Raw genomic sequence first — 16,586 nt, forward strand, 5'->3', positions numbered from 1 at the left:
GACAGGAGGAATTACAGCGGCAGGGAGGCCGCTGAGTGAGGATGGAAAAGGCTGCGTGCCAGGGGAGAGTCCAGAGGGGCTGGTGACCCAGCTGGCCGCGATGTGGGCAGTCAGCAGCGTCGGCGTGGGAGACTGGCCGCCGGGGAGCCCCCGAAGCCTGGAGCAGTGGGGCTACCTGAGGATCGACGGCCCAGACTGCGGGCGAGCCTGTGGGAAGCCGCCGCTCTTCAGTCGCCTGGCTCCCTGCGTTCCTGACAACCCTTCCTCCGAGGAGCGGAGGCAGAGGCGGACGACCACGGCCGACGGCAGTGGAAGGGTGGATAGTGGTCCCCGCCCAGGCCTTTTCGATCCCCGGCCCGCCGGACGGTGGAGTGCCGGAGGCCTACGCGAAGTCTGCCCCGCGGCGGCTCGGGCGGCGAGACCGGGTGCCAGGCTCCCCTCGCGGCTCCCCGCCGCCGCAGGGAGGAGAAACGGGGGGAGCAGCGCCCGCGGCCTGCTTTCCCAGGGCTGGCCAAGCCTTTTTGACAAGCTGATTGCATGGCGGGGATTGGCTGGTCCGGGCGTGACGCCGGTAACAACAAAGGTGGAGTTGGAAGAAATTAGATTAAAGGAGAGGGGGGGTGGAAATTAAAGGGGGAGCTGGCTGGGGACAGGAGGCAGAGACCGAGGGGGAGATGCGCGAAACGCGGTCTCCCGGCTCCCACTTCGCCCCAGAAGCCCCTTCGCGCAGACCCACCGGCATCAGGCTCTCCAACCCGGCCCAGGCGAACCACCGAAAGGGGGGGGGGGGGTGGGGTGGGGGTGGGGATGGCTGCTGCTTCTTGAGAAATCCCCCTAATTCCCACCCTGACACCCCTTGCTGCGGCCCAGGGAGAGAACTTTTTGCTCGGACACCTCGGATCCTAAACCCGGCGGAGGTGAGGGGCTTTGAGAACGACGAGAGGCTCGCTCTAAAACCTGGAAGGCCCTCGCGGGGAGCCGAGATCCGGCGAGGCGGGGTGCTCCCCGGGTTTTTCAATGTGTTGCAAATCTAAGAGCTTCTTTCTTGCCTTTTTTTTTTTTAACACCCCCCCATTACCCCCTCACCCCCTCGCTTTGGCTTCGGGGTTGCAAAAGCAAAGAGCAATAAAAAAAAAAAAAAAAAAAAAAACAAAACCCGCGCACACACTCAGACACACACCAGTGGCGACAGGGGAGAGTTGGAAAGACGCAGGAGAGAAGCAGGAGGCAGGAGGCAGCGGGGAGGGAGCAATGGGAGCGGGAAGCAGGCAGGTTCCCTCGCAAATCCCCCTCCGGCCCCACGTCGCTTCGCCGGCCCCGGCAGGGGAGCAAGGAGCCGGGCTAGCAGATGGAGGAGTGGAGCTCGCTCTAGGCAGCGGGCTTGGCCGGAGAATGGAGGAGCCGCCAAGCGACCGGCTGATTGGAAGAGAAACGCAGAGCGATGGAGGCGGGGGTAGGAGGACGATTTCTCTGCGGGGACTGGCGGCGGCGTATACGCCCGGGTCGGGCGCTGCAGAGCTTGGCTAGCTTTCAACCCGCGCTCGCCGGCTCCAGCCCCGCGCGCCCCCACCCCCAGCCCTCCCGGCGGCTCCGCAGGTGAGTGCGAGCTGGGGGCAAAAAACCCCAAAAGTCTCAACACGCCCGCCCTGCCCCCCAACACAAAAAAAAAAAAAAAAAAGAAAAGCATTTTTTTTATTTTTCTTTTTTTATTTTCGTGCAGCCCCCATCGCTGGTGGGAGGGAAGGGGGTGAGGCTGAGTGGCCCGGAGGAGGCGGAGGGGCCAGGCGAGGCCGGGGTGGCCCGGGAGGCGGCGGCGCCGAGGCGGCTCTGACGGGCGAGCGCTCGGAGCGGCGCTGCGCTGCGCCGAGGCGGGCGGGCGGGCGGAGCGGGGCGGGCGGAGCGCGGCGCGTGGGGCTCGCCATTAGCCGTCGCTCCGCTTCGCCATCTCGGGCTTTGTCTGGCGACTCGCGGCCCCGGCGTCGGCTGCGGCGGAGCTGCGGCTCCGCTCTTCGGCCCGCCGCACCCCTAGGTGCTCTTGGCCTGCGCTCCCCTTCACACGCTCGGTAAGTGAGCCCGGGTTCCGCGGATTTCGGGGGAGAGGGGTTGTGCGAGTGGCGGCGCCGCCGATCTCCATGCGCCCGGGCAGGCCTGGGGAGCCATGCCGGGCTGGATTGAACCGGCTCCCAGCGCGGCTCCTCTGCCGAAGCCCATCGCCCCCTTGCTGTTTCCGGGGTGTAAGGAGCAAAGGGGATTGATTTTTTTTTTTTTCCCTTAAATTTGCAGGGAGGGCATTTTGTACGGGTAAAATTTTTTTTTTTTTTTTTTTTTTTTTTTTTTTTTTTTTTTGAGTTTCGTGTGTGTGCTGTTCGGCAGCAGGGGACCGCGAGCTAGGCGCCGAAGCTTGGCGCCGCGCTGGGCGTGCGTGCGCCCCAAGCCGGTGGCCACGCTCCGGGGAAGAGGGTGGGCGCGGAGCGCCCGCTCCAGGAGGCGGGAGAGGGGAGCGAGTGAGGACTGCCGTGGAAACCCGAATCTGAGCTGGGAGGACTTGGGGGAGAGCTCCGAAGCAGGGCTGCTGGCACCCCTCAGCCTCCCCGGCCGCCGGGGGGCCTCCGGGCACCCTCTCTGCGGCCGCGCCTCGCGCCCTCCCTCCAGCGCGGGCCGAGCTTGCTAGTTCCCCCGCGGGTCTGGCGAGGTCGCTCTCGGCGCCCGCCCGCCCGCCTGGGCTCCGAGCCCCGCCGCCATCCGGGCGGCTGCGTGTCTCCCTGCCCCGGCCCCCCCTTCCCCGGCGGCGGCAGCAGCAGCAGCAGCCGCCGCCGCCACCACCACCACCACTACCACCACCACCCCCCTCCCCTCCTTCCTTCCCTCCGCCTCGGCCGCCCGGGTCCCCCCAGCTCCCGCCCCTCCTCCCAGCTGCCCCCCGCGGAGCCCGCCCGGGCAGGCTGTGGGAGGGAGCGGAGCCGGCGAGGCGGGCGGGCTGGCGCTCGCTCCCCGGGGGTCGGTGTGCGCTCTACGGGGAAGGACGCGCTCGCTGCCCCGCTTCTCCCGCCCCCCCTCCCGCTCCTCCTCCTCCCTTCTCCCTCCTCCTCCCCGCTCCGGCGGCGGAGGCTGCGGCGGCGGCGGGGGGTGTGCGAGCTGAGGCCGGGGCCGGCGGGCGGGCGGCGGGCGGGCTGCCTGCAGGCGGAGGGCGCTGTGCTTTGTGCTTTTCGCCGCGAGGAGCAGCAGGCAGCAGCAGCCACAGCCGCCGCCGCCACAGCAGCAGCCGCCGCCCCAGCGCCGCCGCCGCCGCCGCGCCCGGAGGAGGAGCCGCTGCCGCCGCGGGAGGGAGCTGCGGCTGTGCCCGGCCGAGCGGGGGAGGGCGCCGCCGCTCAGAGCCGGGGAGGGAGCCGCCGGAGCGGGAAGCCCGGAGGCCGCGCCGCGCCGGGTAACCGAGGTGGCTGAGGACGCGCGCCGGGGTCGGGCGGCGGGTAGCGAACCGCGGGTGCCGTAGACACCGGGGGGCACCCGGGGCGCCCTCCAGGCAGAGGACTGGACGAAAGAGTATCAGGGCACTGGAGAGGACGCCGAGAACCGGGGGAGGGGAGGGCAGGAAGCGAGGCCCCAGCCGAGCCCTGGCCGCAGGCAGAGGAGCCCGCGCTTCTCCGAGCCGGCAGGCGCAGTTCTCGCCGGCCGCCGGAGGGGGCGGCGGGGCCGGTGCGCGCTGCGCCCCCGCCTCCCGGCCGCCGTCCTCCCGCCCTCTCCTTGGCTCGGCTCCCCGGAGGCCCGGGCGGGGGCGCCGGCGGGGCTGGGCCGCAAGCTCGGGGGAGGAGGCGGCGGTTCCCGCCGTGGTCGCGCCTCTGCGCCGGGCTCCTTCGTGCGCGTCGGGGTGGCTGGGCGGTGGCGGCGCCTCTGGCCGGGGTGGGTGGCTCGGGGGCGGGGGGCAGGCTGGGCCGCTTCTCTCCGGCTGCTCGCCCGCCTGGGCGGGCGGGGACGGCGTCGGGAGCCCGGGAAGGGGGGGCGACGGGAATCCGGATCCAGTCCCCGGGGGCGGTGCGGCCGCTGCGCTCCGGGCCCGGCGGCGGCTGCGCTGCGTCCGGGTCCCCGCCGGGTTGCGGAGGCGGGGGGAACCGGCCGGGGGGAGGCGGGAGGAGGAGACTGCGGCGCGTGCCCGCTTTCTCGGCCGCGCGCGCCCTTTACCCGCCCTTCCTCCTCCCCCGCCCTCCAGCCTGGGGCCTCCCCGGGGCGGGCGCATAGAGGAGGAGGAGGAGATTTTTTTTTTTTTTTTTTTGGCCCGGGGGGGGGAAGGAGGGCGGAGGGCGGGCGCTAGCTGCACGCGGGAGCTGGGAGCAGTCTCTCGCGTGGGCAGGGGAGGGCGCACGCGGTGGAGCCGGACTGCAGGGGAGCGCGGGGTGGGGGGCGCACTCCCACACCCTCCGACCCATTAGGTCTGCTAGGGTTTTGGCAGGGTCTCCGCGAGAGAGTGTGGACTTGTGTCCCCCCTCCCCTTTGGGGGAGGGAGGAATAGAAAGTCTCTCACCTCGCATCCCCGCCTGAGTGGGGACTGGTGTCTCTCCAAAGGGTGAGGTGGTTTTGACCGCGGGTTGCCCGGCCAGCACGACCCAACGAGGTGGCTGGAGGAGGTGGCTGGACGGCCAAAGAATGAACGGAGAAGCTGACTGCCCCACAGACCTGGAAATGGCCGCCCCCAAAGGCCAAGGTAGGAGCACTTTAACTTACGTCCTCTTCTCCCACATGGTTGTCTGCAAGGCCCACTCCTCTTGGAAAGGGGTTAGACAGTCTGCATTTTCTGAATTGAGATGAGGGAGGTATATTCAGTTTCGGGAGTCAAGTTTGGCCAAACCCAAATTATTTGGCATCGAGGCTATAAACTGTATTTTTCACACTCCATTCTTCTGCTTAGAGAGGGAGAAGAAGGCCTGTGCAGGCCAGAGTGTGTCCTTTCCTCACCCTGTGTCCTGGAATGGGAGGAAGGATGAGGAATGTGGGGGAAGGGGGAGAAAGGCTTTCCAAGTGTTTTATTGTTATTCAGAGGACAAGGTTTTTGGTGAGGCAGGTGGAGGGAGAGGATATTTTGGTGGTCTGAGGCTCCCAGCCATAGGATGTCCATAACTAGACCTTACCCCTCCAGTGGGGACTCCCTGTGCATGGGGGCAGAGGGTAGGACAAAGCAGAGCATCTGGCCCTGACTGTGGGACACTGAGAGGAGAGAGGATTATTGTCCCATGTGACCCACCCAGTGGAAACCCTGACCCAGGTTACCAGATGCGAATGCAAATGAAGAGCCCTTTTGACTCCTAGCCCTTGGCTATCTGTTCTCCCAGCTTACCTTCCAGAGAGGCCGACTAGAGGTGTGTTTTCAATGGCTGGAAATAGCTGGTTCAGAACACACACACACCCCGCCCGCCTTTTTCTTTCTTTCTTTCTTTCTTTTTTTTTTTTTTTTTTTGCCTCCGTGGCGAGTTGGACCCAGAAGACAACCCAGAATTCTGGGGGTTCTCTTCTCCCTGGAACCAGGGCCCTGAGAGCCTTGCCCACCTGCCAGCCCTGTATGGTTTTTCCATTTCCATTCCATTTCTCTTACTTGCTCCAAATTATTCATGTCTCTAATGTTAGCTTCCAGCTGTGTTGGAGAGAAATGTCTGCATGGGTTCTCTTCAGTGCCCACACTCCATCCTCAGTCCTTGCACATCTGTGGGATCCCCCTAGAACTTAAACTTGGCATCACATTTAGATGTGTTGTGCCTCCCTGCTTCTCTCCCCTCTCCCAGTAAGTTAGCTGTTTGCCCACCAATTCCCAAATCACTGTAACTTCATTCTTTTCTCTCCTCTACAATAAGTAGTAGCTTGTGGCAACTTGGCGTGTGATCATAGTTTTGAAGGAAGCCAGACTTGACTTTAGGCCTGGCTTTCTAGGTATGATACTGCCTGGACTGGACTACCTGTTTTAATCCAGATGGTCACAGTTTTCCCTTATGAGTAGGTCATGTCTTGTCTTTGCCTTCAGATCAGAGGTAAACAGGGATTTGGGATGCTCTGGGAAAGAAGGGTTGAGCACTTAAGGACTGGGGAACAGATGAGGGGAAAGCATGAGCTGGGCGTGATTGCCTTTCTCACCCCTCCCCAGACCGCTGGTCTCAGGAAGACATGCTGACTTTGCTGGAATGCATGAAGAACAACCTTCCATCCAATGACAGCTCCAAGTTCAAAACCACCGAGTCACATATGGACTGGGAAAAAGTAGCCTTTAAAGACTTTTCTGGAGACATGTGCAAGCTCAAATGGGTGGAGATTTCTAATGAGGTAACTGACACCCCCCCACCCACCGCTTTCCTGACACATCTGTGTGAACCCCTGCCTCAACCTTCCTGGTGGGGGAGAGGAAACAGAAGTCTATAAACAGGAAGGAAAGAGACCAGGCGAGGTGCTCATGTGGTCGCCCTTGCGCATTTGGGAGGTGGCACGGTTGACAGCACTGGCCTAGAGTTCTCAGTTCTGCCACTTTCTAGCTGTGTGGCCTTGAATACTTACCGTCTTGGAGCTTCTGTCGCCTGAGCTGTTCTGGGGAATGAATGAGGTGCTGGCATGGACAACACATCGAGGTCAGGTGGTCACCTTGTTGCTGTCCTTTGGTGTGTACGGACTGCCTGGTCCTCTGCTGGAGGCATGGACCAGCGTCTGGGTGTCAGGGGCTGAGCTGTGGCTTTTGCCCTCTGCCCCTCCCCCTTTGATAAATTCAGTCTAGTGGAAATTAGAGGAGACCCACTGGCAAAGGGGGGGTACGCTCTGGGGTGGTGTTTCCCTTTCTGAACTTCCCCTTGCACTCACCGCCCTTCTTCCTCCAGGTGAGGAAGTTCCGAACCTTGACAGAATTGATCCTTGATGCTCAGGAACATGTTAAAAATCCTTACAAAGGCAAAAAACTCAAGGTAAGTTTCCAGGAGGCGGAGTGTGACCTGCAGGAGAGGAATGGGCCAGAGAAGGGATCCTGTCTGACCTTCACTGTGTCCTTGACCCTCCTTCCAGAAACACCCGGACTTCCCAAAGAAGCCCCTGACCCCTTATTTCCGCTTCTTCATGGAGAAGCGGGCCAAGTACGCGAAGCTGCACCCTGAGATGAGCAACCTGGACCTGACCAAGATTCTGTCCAAGAAATACAAGGAGCTGCCGGAGAAGAAGAAGGTGGGGGGAGGGGGGCGAGGCAGGGAGGAGGGAAGAGTCAGGGAGCAGCTGGTGCATGGTGGGTCAGCCATGACGGGGAGGCTTAGGCAGAGGGCCTCAACATTGCGTGGGGTGGGTCACAGAGCAGAGCGTAGGGCCTCAGGCAGCCACACTCTACCTCCTCCGCACGGTCAGGCACAGGCACAGGCACTGGCACTGTGGAAGGCATAATAACCGGGACTGTAGCAGGCACTCAGACCACCCTTCCCTGCCCTAGACCGTCCACAGTGTTCGCTCATACAGCATAACTTCTGGGCTCATGTTCTCACGGTCGGGCCGGCCCAGCAGTTTACCCTCTGACGACCCCCGCCCCAACCAACCTTGGTCTCATCTGATGCATGCAGTCAGTATCCCCATACGGGGAACCCCTGGAGAAGGGGTTATGCCAATTGTGTGGGCACGGAGCTGAGGCTCCGGAGGGACTCGTGTCCCCGGTCCCGCAGCCAGTGACAGCAGAGCAGGGATCAGGTGCACTTCTCACTGCCCATGCACACGTGAAGTGGGCTTCCTTCCTCTATGTGCGTGTTTGCCCAAGGATGCACCAGCATCCCTCGTGGCCTCCCACTGTCCCAGGCCGTCCAAGATCGTTGACATTAAGCAGAGGTTGCCCCGGTTTCCCTGGCAGGGTTGGACCCCGTCCCGCACTTTGAAGTCAAGTGGACCCTCCCCGCGGCTGGCAGCCAGGTCATGGAGGGGCCTGCCGCTGGGCCCTGAGTGAGATGGGGCCGGGGTGGGGTGGGGGGGATGAACAGCAAGGGTGCCGGGCCGCAAGGCAAGCCAGGGAGAGGTGTCGGTGAGGGGCAGGGGGAGGGAGAGGCGGGCACATCTTCGGGAAGAAGAGACCAAGATACACACAGCCAGCGTGTAGCCTCCCACCTTCCTTGTTTGTGCCCTGTGGCTGTACGCTCACCTCCCCCCTTAATTCTGTACCCAAAAAGGAGCCAGCTTGGCAGCGTGCAACCAGCTGTCTACCGCTGCTGCCCAGGCCCAGCGGGGGTAGGAAGTGGCAGAGTTCTCCTCGGCCCCTCTGATGGGGAGGTCATGGAGCAGACTGCGCACGTGACACCCAGACAGGGCGTGGGAGGCAGAGGCCCAGGGTCCCAGGACCGGGGAGGGCTAAGACACTATGTGGTAGAGCAGACAGGGTACTGGCCTGGGGGACCCAAGGCTTGGGCCTGATGATCTGACTACCCCTAAGTTGTTTTGTGCGTGACCTGCGGTAAGTTCCTTTGTTTCTCTGGACCTGGTCTTTGTCTCAGGTGTGGAGGGTAAGCCCAGCCCTGTGCATGAGTGACTTCTTGTTCCAAGAGCCACTGTTCTGTGTGAGGAGGGCTGTGACTGGGGCAGAGTGGGCTGGGCTCCGCTCCCTGTGTTCGGCAGGAGCCACAGAGGAAAGTGAGGCTGTCCCTGTGCCTGGTGCCTCTTCTGGGAGAGGCAGGGGTTGGGGTTCAGTTGCTCTGAGCCCCTGGACTCTTCCAAGGCTGACTCTTGTGACTCAGGGAAAAAGGGAGAAAGGAGACCTGGACATTGAGTGGTAGCCAGGACAGGAGGTAGGTAAGGAAAGGAAAGAGGTGGGAAAGGAAAGAAGAGTGAGGAATGGAGAGGCAGGAACAAGACAGGGAGGTAGTCGCGTGATGGCGGGAAAGGAGGCCAGCCTTACAGAAAGCGGTGGAGGAGAAGGAAAGAAGCCAAGGCAGAGGAGAGCCAGAGGGGTGGAGCGGGGAGGGCTGGAGGAGTCTGCCAGCCAGGAGCCAGGGAGAAGGTGATGGGAGGGGGTTCAGAATGGGGAAGGCATGTGAAGGATAGTAGCCAGGGGACCTGAGGTACTACAAGGTACCACTCATTGGATCTGGAAGGAAATCCAAATGCAGGGGACCGATCTGTTAGAATATCATTAATGTTGTAAGAGTTCTCTCTGGGTGCCTTGAACACCGTCTCCCCTCAGGCCTTGGAAGCAGGACTCGGCCTATCCCCGGCCCCATGGGCCGCCTTGGAGGCAGCAGACCAATACCAGCTGCCACAGACACGGGAGGAGGGAAGAATAGGGGCAAGGCCCACATCTCCTCCTGACTCATTGTGGGGAGTTTGCGGTGTTGGGGGAGGGGGAGGTAGGGTCAGGGGGAGTCCCAGCCCTGTCACTGCTCAGTGTGACTGGGCGAGGCCTGGTCCTGCTTCTGGGACTCTCCCTCTCTTAGCAGGAGAGACCAGGACATAGGATGTGTCCTGGGAGACCCCTGTAGCTCCCACTGTCTGGTTCTAAGTTGACAGTCTGGGCTACGGTTGAGTCTCCCCAACCCACTGGAAGGCAGGCCACCATCCCCTGCCAGCTCACGCCACCCTGTGTCTGTCCACATCACCACTGGGAGGCAAAATAGCTAGCAAGGAGCACTCAGTGGCTTTTATAGCTCAGGCTTTGGGTCGTGGATGACCCTGTCCCCTCCTCCCCCAGATGAAGTATATTCAGGACTTCCAGAGAGAGAAACAGGAGTTCGAGCGAAACCTGGCCCGGTTCAGGTAAGGCAGTGGAGCCCAGAGGAGGGCCACAGGGCACTGGGTGTGGCAGGATAGGGTAACCCCGACCAGAGCCTTGAGCTTGCCCTCTGAGGCATGGAAGATGGGATGGACAGGTCACATGTTGACCCTAGCAGGTCATACTCAAGGGCAGGGATAAGCAGGTAGCCGCTGTCCTACTAGGCCCCAATGTATAGGCCGTGGAGCCTTGGTGGGTGGGGCAGCTAGCCGGGGTCTCCCTGGCAGGGTCTCCCGCACCCACTGACTGTTGCTCCCCACGCCCGGCTAGGGAGGATCACCCTGACCTAATCCAGAATGCCAAGAAGTCGGACATCCCCGAGAAGCCCAAAACCCCCCAGCAGCTGTGGTACACCCACGAGAAGAAGGTGTATCTCAAAGTGCGGCCAGATGTGAGTGTCCGGCCCGGGGGCAGGGATGGAGGGCGCACGGTGGTGGCAAGGGGGGAGCCGCGTCAGGTCGGCCGGGCATGGTGCAGGGGAGCAGGAGAGGAGGCCCCTCCCCAGGGGTGGGCTGCATGGACAGGGCCTGGGCCAGCTGGCGTGCGAGTGTGTGTGTGCGTGCGTGCGTGCGTGAGCCTGTCCCCTTGCACCTAGGCGGGACCCCCGCCTCTCCACTTTCCCCTCCTGGCCTGTGGGGGACACTCATGTGACCTCCTGTGGCCTGAGGGGGCGGGGGCCTCTGTGCCCCCCTCCCCCCTCCCCTTCCCCTTCCCCTGGCTGCCTGTGTGTGTCTGACGGCTTTTGGTTTGCAGGCCACTACGAAGGAGGTGAAGGACTCCCTGGGGAAGCAGTGGTCTCAGCTCTCGGACAAAAAGAGGCTGAAATGGATTCATAAGGCCCTGGAGCAGCGGAAGGAGTACGAGGTTAGGCTTCCGCTGCGCTCCTCCCCGTCCGGCTCTTCAAGAGCCTCTGCCCTCTGACTCTGCAGCCTCCGCACTCTGCGGGAGGCAGTCGTTCCCTGTCCCTCCATTGAGGGAGGGGCCTTCTGGGCCCCTTGCCTCTGCCCCTACCTTCCCTGCCCCCCTCCCCACCGTGAGATCTCAGGCTAGGGCAGGGCAGGGCGCCATGTCTCGTGTGACGGAGCAGACACACGGCCACCCCCCAGCTTTTGCTCCCTGCCTCCCCTCCCCAGCGGCTCTCCCCGCCCCAGCCCCCCCTGCTAACCCCACCCCCCCGTTGCCCTCCATCCCCCCACCTCACTCTGCAGGAGATTATGCGTGACTATATCCAGAAGCACCCTGAGCTGAACATCAGTGAGGAGGGCATCACCAAGTCCACCCTCACCAAGGCCGAACGCCAGCTCAAGGACAAGTTTGATGGGCGACCCACCAAGCCACCTCCGTAAGTGCCACCCCCTGGGGTGGGGGTGGGGGGGGTGAGTGGGCCAGTGGCATCGAGGCAGTCCAGACAGCAGACCTCCGGAGTTGAAGCCCTGGTCCCTCAGGGAGGAGGCTCAGGGGGGATCGCGTCTCCTTTCCCACCGGTTCTGATAGGAACAGCTACTCCCTGTACTGCGCCGAGCTGATGGCCAACATGAAGGACGTGCCCAGCACGGAACGCATGGTGCTCTGCAGTCAGCAGTGGAAGCTGCTGTCCCAGAAGGAGAAGGACGCCTACCACAAGAAGTGTGACCAGGTGAGCCGTGCGGAGGGCGACTCCTGGAGACACTTAGGCCTGGCCTTGGGACTTTGAAGCCCGAAATCTGGCCCCGGCAAGGGGTCCGTCAGTGGTCGGGCAGGTGGATCTCGGACCCCCCCGCTCCAGACTCGGTGCTGTGCGAGGTTTGGCATCTGGGCTGTGGAGGGAGATGAGGCCCCATCCAGGCTCTGGACGTTTTGTAGAGGGCTATGGTGCCTTGAGAATCAGCAGGTTCGTTCCCAGACTGACCCTGACTCCCCTTCTGTTCCCAGAAAAAGAAAGATTACGAGGTGGAACTGCTCCGTTTCCTAGAGGTGAGTGTTCCCGTAGGCAGGGCATCCGGCAGACAGAGGCCTTGGGGTTAAGGCCCTTTGGACCATCCCCCACCCCCCCATCCCCCCGGGAGCCAGCTGGCAGCCAGGTGCGCAGCCCCACGCCACACCTTGTCTCCGGACCAGAGCCTGCCTGAGGAGGAACAGCAGCGGGTCCTGGGGGAGGAGAAGATGCTGAGCATCAACAAGAAGCAGGCCACCAGCCCAGCCTCCAAGAAGCCCTCGCAGGAAGGGGGCAAGGTGCGCAGGGGGCACGACTGATTGGGGGGTAGGCGGGGGAAAGTGGGGCTACCTGCCATCACCCCCACGGCCCCCGACCTCCTTTGTCCACCTCCAGGGCGGCTCAGAGAAGCCTAAGCGGCCAGTGTCAGCCATGTTCATCTTCTCGGAAGAGAAGCGGCGGCAGCTTCAAGAGGAGCGGCCTGAGCTCTCGGAGAGCGAGCTGACCCGCCTTCTGGCCCGCATGTGGAACGACTTGTCAGAGAAGAAGAAGGTCGGGGTCCTGCTCGCTTGTCCCCCAGGGTCTAGGTGCACTGCCTCAGCCTTGGCCTGTGTGGGCCCCAGTTGTGCCTGGGCTAGGACGCCAGGGCTGGGAGCTCAGCAGGCCGGAAGGCCGGAAGCTGTCTGAGGAGGGCCTCCGCTCCCCCGGGGAACAGAGCTGGTTGGGGAACAGAGCTGGTTGGCGGGCCAGGCTGGAGACCTCTGCACCAGCCCATACCTCCTCCAAGGAGCCGCGGGGCCCTGCTCTGGCCCAGGGGCAAGAGCCTTCCAGAGCTGGACGGGGAACGCGCGCCCCCTGGGGGCGGCGGGAAGGCTGACGCCCCTGCTCTTCCCCGGCAGGCCAAGTACAAGGCCCGGGAGGCGGCGTTGAAGGCCCAGTCTGAGAGGAAGCCGGGCGGGGACCGTGAGGAACGGGGCAAGCTGCCAGAGTCGCCCAAGAGAGCCGAGGAGATCTGGCAACAGAGCGTCATCGGGGACTACCTGGCCCGCTTCAAGGTGGCAGGGAGCCTGAAAGGGGTGGTTCCGCTGCCTGCCTACTACTGCGGCCCCCAGCCCCAGGTGACCCCTCCCATAGCTGACACCCCTGTTTGTCTCCAGAATGACCGGGTGAAGGCCTTGAAAGCCATGGAGATGACCTGGAACAACATGGAGAAGAAGGAGAAACTGATGTGGATTAAGAAGGCAGCCGAAGACCAAAAGCGATACGAGGTGGGAAGAAGGGCTCAGCTGGTTAGTGCAGGGTGGGGGCTGGGGGGGGCGTGGTGGGCTCAGTGGACCCTGAGCCACCTCCCTCCGCTTTGGGGGTCAGAGTGCCCTTGCCTCAGCGGGTGGGCCGTGGAGCCAGGAGCCCCAGCCTTGGATGTGTGATCCTGAGCAAACCTCCCACCTTCCTTCTCTGAACCTCAGTCACGCATCAGTAGAGGGGGCGGTGATACCGGTCACACGAGCGTGGTTGTGACAAACGCTTTCGAGCAGCGGCGCCTGACCCAGGTGTGAGCTGTGAGGATGTTGCTCCCTAGCTGTGCCTCCATTTCCCAGGCACTGAGGGCATGGGGCGGGAGGTAGAAATACTTCCGGGTGTGGGGTGGAGTGAGCGTGACCCTTCTGGGTGTCCCCACAGAGAGAGCTGAGTGAGATGCGGGCACCCCCCGCTGCTGCGAACTCCTCCAAGAAGATGAAGTTCCAAGGAGAACCGAAGAAGCCTCCCATGTGAGTCAGAGGGCCGCAACCCACGCTGGCCGCGGGGAGGGTCACGGCTAGCAGGTGACGGTCTTGGCATCCTAACCCTCCCTGCACCGCCCCACCTCCTAGGAACGGTTACCAGAAGTTCTCCCAGGAGCTGCTGTCCAACGGGGAGCTGAACCACCTGCCACTGAAAGAACGTATGGTGGAGATCGGCAGCCGCTGGCAGCGCATTTCCCAGAGCCAGAAGGAGCACTACAAGAAGTTGGCAGAGGAGCAGCAGAAGCAGTACAAAGTACACCTGGACCTCTGGGTCAAGGTGAGAGGGTTGAGGACCCTTGGAAGAAGGCGGCGGTTTCTGGCTGGTCTGCATTCATGATTTCGTTCAGCATCCCAGCAGTCCTGTAGGGCAGTGACTACTATCGGGGTAAGAAACCAAGGTTCAGAGAGGTTAAGTGATTTATCCAAGGTCACACTGTTAGTAAGTAGAATAATCCAAATCAGATTGCCTTTTCCTCCCTCTAGCTGGGCTCTGGTTGGGCCCCAAGCCTCTGCGCTGCTCCCCTTCTGCACCTTGGTTGAGCAGTCAGATCTGTAACATGGGGAGAGTCACCTGTGTCTGCCCCCAGCTATTCAGCCGGGTCAGCCAGAGACCCTGGGAGATCGTGAGGTTTAAGTGTCCAGAGATTTGGGGAGCCCCGGATCCCCTCCTCTGGGGCTCCAGGCTATGGAGCCCTCTTGGGAGCAGGAGTGATGATGCCAGGCTATGGTGGTCGTTGTGGGGGGCTGCTCTGAGCTGAGGAAGGACTAACTCTGGAAGCTCCGCTTGGGTACAACAAGAAGAGGGACATGAAAACCGGTAGTCCTGGGACGGGGTGGCTTTGAGAAGGACTCGGGGCATCTCCAGCAGTAGCACTGGAGCTGTGTGCTTGGACCTGGGTGGGGGGGCTGTGTGTATGGGGAGAGCGGCAGGGGTAGATCAGGGTAACGGTACGTGAGGGCTTAGCCCCCTGCCTGGCACTCAGCCACATACTCGGTCAGTGCGGGTGGCGTTCCAACCTTTACCTTCTTCTCTGTCTCCCGCAGAGTCTGTCTCCCCAGGACCGTGCGGCCTATAAAGAGTACATCTCCAACGTGAGTCTGGGAGCAGAGCGGTGCCGGGGACAGGGAGGGTTTGGGGCGGGCCGTTGTGTGGCACTCACGGCTGCTCCTTTGTCTGCATCGCCGTCCTTGCCTACAGAAACGTAAGAGCATGACCAAGCTGCGAGGCCCGAACCCCAAGTCCAGCCGGACTGCCTTGCAGTCCAAGTCGGTAAGGAGCTCCTCCCAGACGGGGCGGGGGTGTCCCTGGCGCCCGGAGGGGTGTGGCAGGGACCACCCCTGATGTCCCTCCGCCCCTCCCAGGAGTCTGAGGAGGATGATGAAGAGGATGAGGAGGACGAGGAGGAGGATGAAGAGGAGGAGGATGACGAGAATGGGGACTCCTCAGAGGACGGGGGGGACTCCTCTGAGTCGAGCAGTGAGGATGAGAGTGAGGACGGAGATGAGGTCAGGCGGCGGGGCGTGGTAGGGGCGGCGGGGGGGGGCTTGCCAGGCCTGGCCTGTGGTCACCGCATTCCTTGCCCCCCAGAATGAGGAGGATGACGAGGACGAGGACGACGACGAGGATGACGATGAGGACGAGGACAATGAGTCTGAGGGCAGCAGCTCCAGCTCTTCCTCCTCGGGGGACTCCTCGGACTCTGACTCCAACTGAGGCCCGGTCCCACCCAGGGCTCCCCTCCCCAACTGACCACCTTTGTTTCTCCCCCATGTTCTGTCCCCTGCCCCATGGCCTCCCCCACTTTTCTTTTTCTTTTTCTTTCTTTTTTTTTTTTTTTTAATTTGGTGGGGGAGGGGCTGGAGGAGCCCAGGCCAGGACTCTGCAGCCTCAGAGACATTGGCCCTGGTGGGGGGGCCCTCCAGGGAGCGCAACCATCAGACTGAGCCACCACTGGACCGGCCCGGCCCACCCCTCTTCTGCACTTGCGGTTCTGTCATGGACAATGGACCTGGGAGTGGGGTGGGGGGGTTCCCAAAGAGTCCGGTGAGGCCCTCCACACCTGCAGCCCAACCCATGGGAGGGTGGAAGCTCGGGGAAGACCCCTCCCTTCCCAGAGGGGCTTGCCGACTGGACCCCTGCGTTGGAACTGGAGGCAGGGAACGTGGGGAGAGGAGGGCAGGAGCCTCAGAAAACAGGCGCCGCCCTCTAGCCCTCTCCCCTGCCCTCTGCAGGAAGGAGCTGCCCATACTCACTCATGGGGGGAGGGGGCAGAAGTGTTTTTTATATATGTGTATATATTTTTTTTTTTAAGCTCTGAGCTGTCAACGAGACGTTTCCTACCGATCTCGGCTGCCGTCTCTGTTGTCATTTCTGGGAGAGGGAGGGCTTAGGGGGTAGGTTTGGGACTTTTTTTAAAACGGTCTTGACACGAATGGAAAAGCGTGTGTGCGTGTGTCGCCTGTACATAGCATGGGTGCTCCTGTGGATGTGTGCAAAGACGTGCGTGTGCGTGTGTATGCATGTGTGTAAGAGAAGGGGGAGTCCACCTCAGTTTGTGAATCCGGTGAGTGGGTTGGTGAGGGCCAGGGAGACACTGATCCTGGTGGGAACAGGCTAGGGCAGCCCCTCTCTCCACATTCTCTGCTTTGCCTAATCTCTGATTCGATTGGGGGGGGGGGGGGGGTTACCGAAGCCACTCTCCTGCTTCCTATAGCTGCTTCCCTCTGCCAGGGCCACGTGACTGAGCCTCCGCTGAGCTCCGGCGGGGCATTAGGAGGGGGACAGACTAGGTGATCCTAAGAGCCTTTTATTTAGTGGGAAAAGGCCTTCCCAGTTCATTTGAGAGGTTGCCTGGCTCCCTTAGGCTCAGAAACTGGGCTTCAAGAAGTATATTGAAAGCTCTTAACATATACCCCTCCTGCCTTTCCCTATATCCTCCAGCTACCCCACCACCCCCCATTCCCTTTGATTTCTCAGGTCTGCTCCCCTCCCCGCCCCTCCAAACCCCCAGCTGGGGAAGGGGTCTGCAGAGGCTGCTTTTGCAGTAGTTCCTCTAACCCTTCCTGGCCATCTCAAAATTTCTGGTACCCTGATTCCTTAGACCCTTAATAAGCCAAGCCACCTTATCTCTGTGGATTGAAA

At 62.1% G+C, this 16,586-nt stretch overlaps 1 protein-coding gene across 2 annotated transcripts; it reads left to right on the forward strand.

The window, feature by feature from the left end:
• The first annotated feature begins 4,382 nt into the window (after positions 1-4,382).
• On the forward strand, positions 4,383-15,224 carry LOC111158064 (upstream binding transcription factor, RNA polymerase I). 2 transcript variants are annotated; one of them, XM_022519867.1, is made up of 20 exons: positions 4,383-4,696; positions 6,125-6,300; positions 6,843-6,926; positions 7,024-7,179; positions 9,668-9,732; positions 10,019-10,139; positions 10,502-10,612; positions 10,957-11,090; positions 11,243-11,384; positions 11,660-11,701; positions 11,846-11,959; positions 12,057-12,212; positions 12,560-12,715; positions 12,818-12,928; positions 13,341-13,429; positions 13,532-13,721; positions 14,489-14,536; positions 14,643-14,714; positions 14,807-14,950; positions 15,033-15,224. In XM_022519867.1, exons 1-20 carry the CDS (start codon positions 4,639-4,641, stop codon positions 15,156-15,158), a joined length of 2,295 nt encoding a protein of 764 aa, XP_022375575.1. In that variant the 5' UTR covers positions 4,383-4,638; the 3' UTR covers positions 15,159-15,224. The 2 variants fall into 2 exon arrangements, with proteins under 2 accessions (XP_022375575.1, XP_022375576.1); XM_022519868.1 differs by lacking the exon at positions 10,502-10,612 and having other exon boundaries at positions 4,384-4,696; positions 15,033-15,158.
• The last annotated feature ends 1,362 nt before the right edge of the window (positions 15,225-16,586 follow it).

Source organism: Enhydra lutris, unplaced genomic scaffold (genome assembly GCF_002288905.1).
Source record: "Enhydra lutris kenyoni isolate GAN:26980312 unplaced genomic scaffold, ASM228890v2 scaffoldscaffold57, whole genome shotgun sequence".
NCBI classification, from domain to species: Eukaryota; Metazoa; Chordata; class Mammalia; order Carnivora; family Mustelidae; genus Enhydra; species Enhydra lutris.

What these genes read in the sequence shown, in the direction of transcription:
- LOC111158064 (XM_022519867.1), top strand. Translation starts at nt 4,639, where the DNA reads ATGAACGGAGAAGCTGACTGCCCCACAGACCTGGAAATGGCCGCCCCC. An exon ending in ACCTGGACCTCTGGGTCAAG is followed by an intron (nt 13,722 to 14,488) that starts GTGAGAGGGTTG and finishes TGTCTCCCGCAG; the next exon opens with AGTCTGTCTCCCCAGGACCG. An exon ending in ATAAAGAGTACATCTCCAAC is followed by an intron (nt 14,537 to 14,642) that starts GTGAGTCTGGGA and finishes CCTTGCCTACAG; the next exon opens with AAACGTAAGAGCATGACCAA.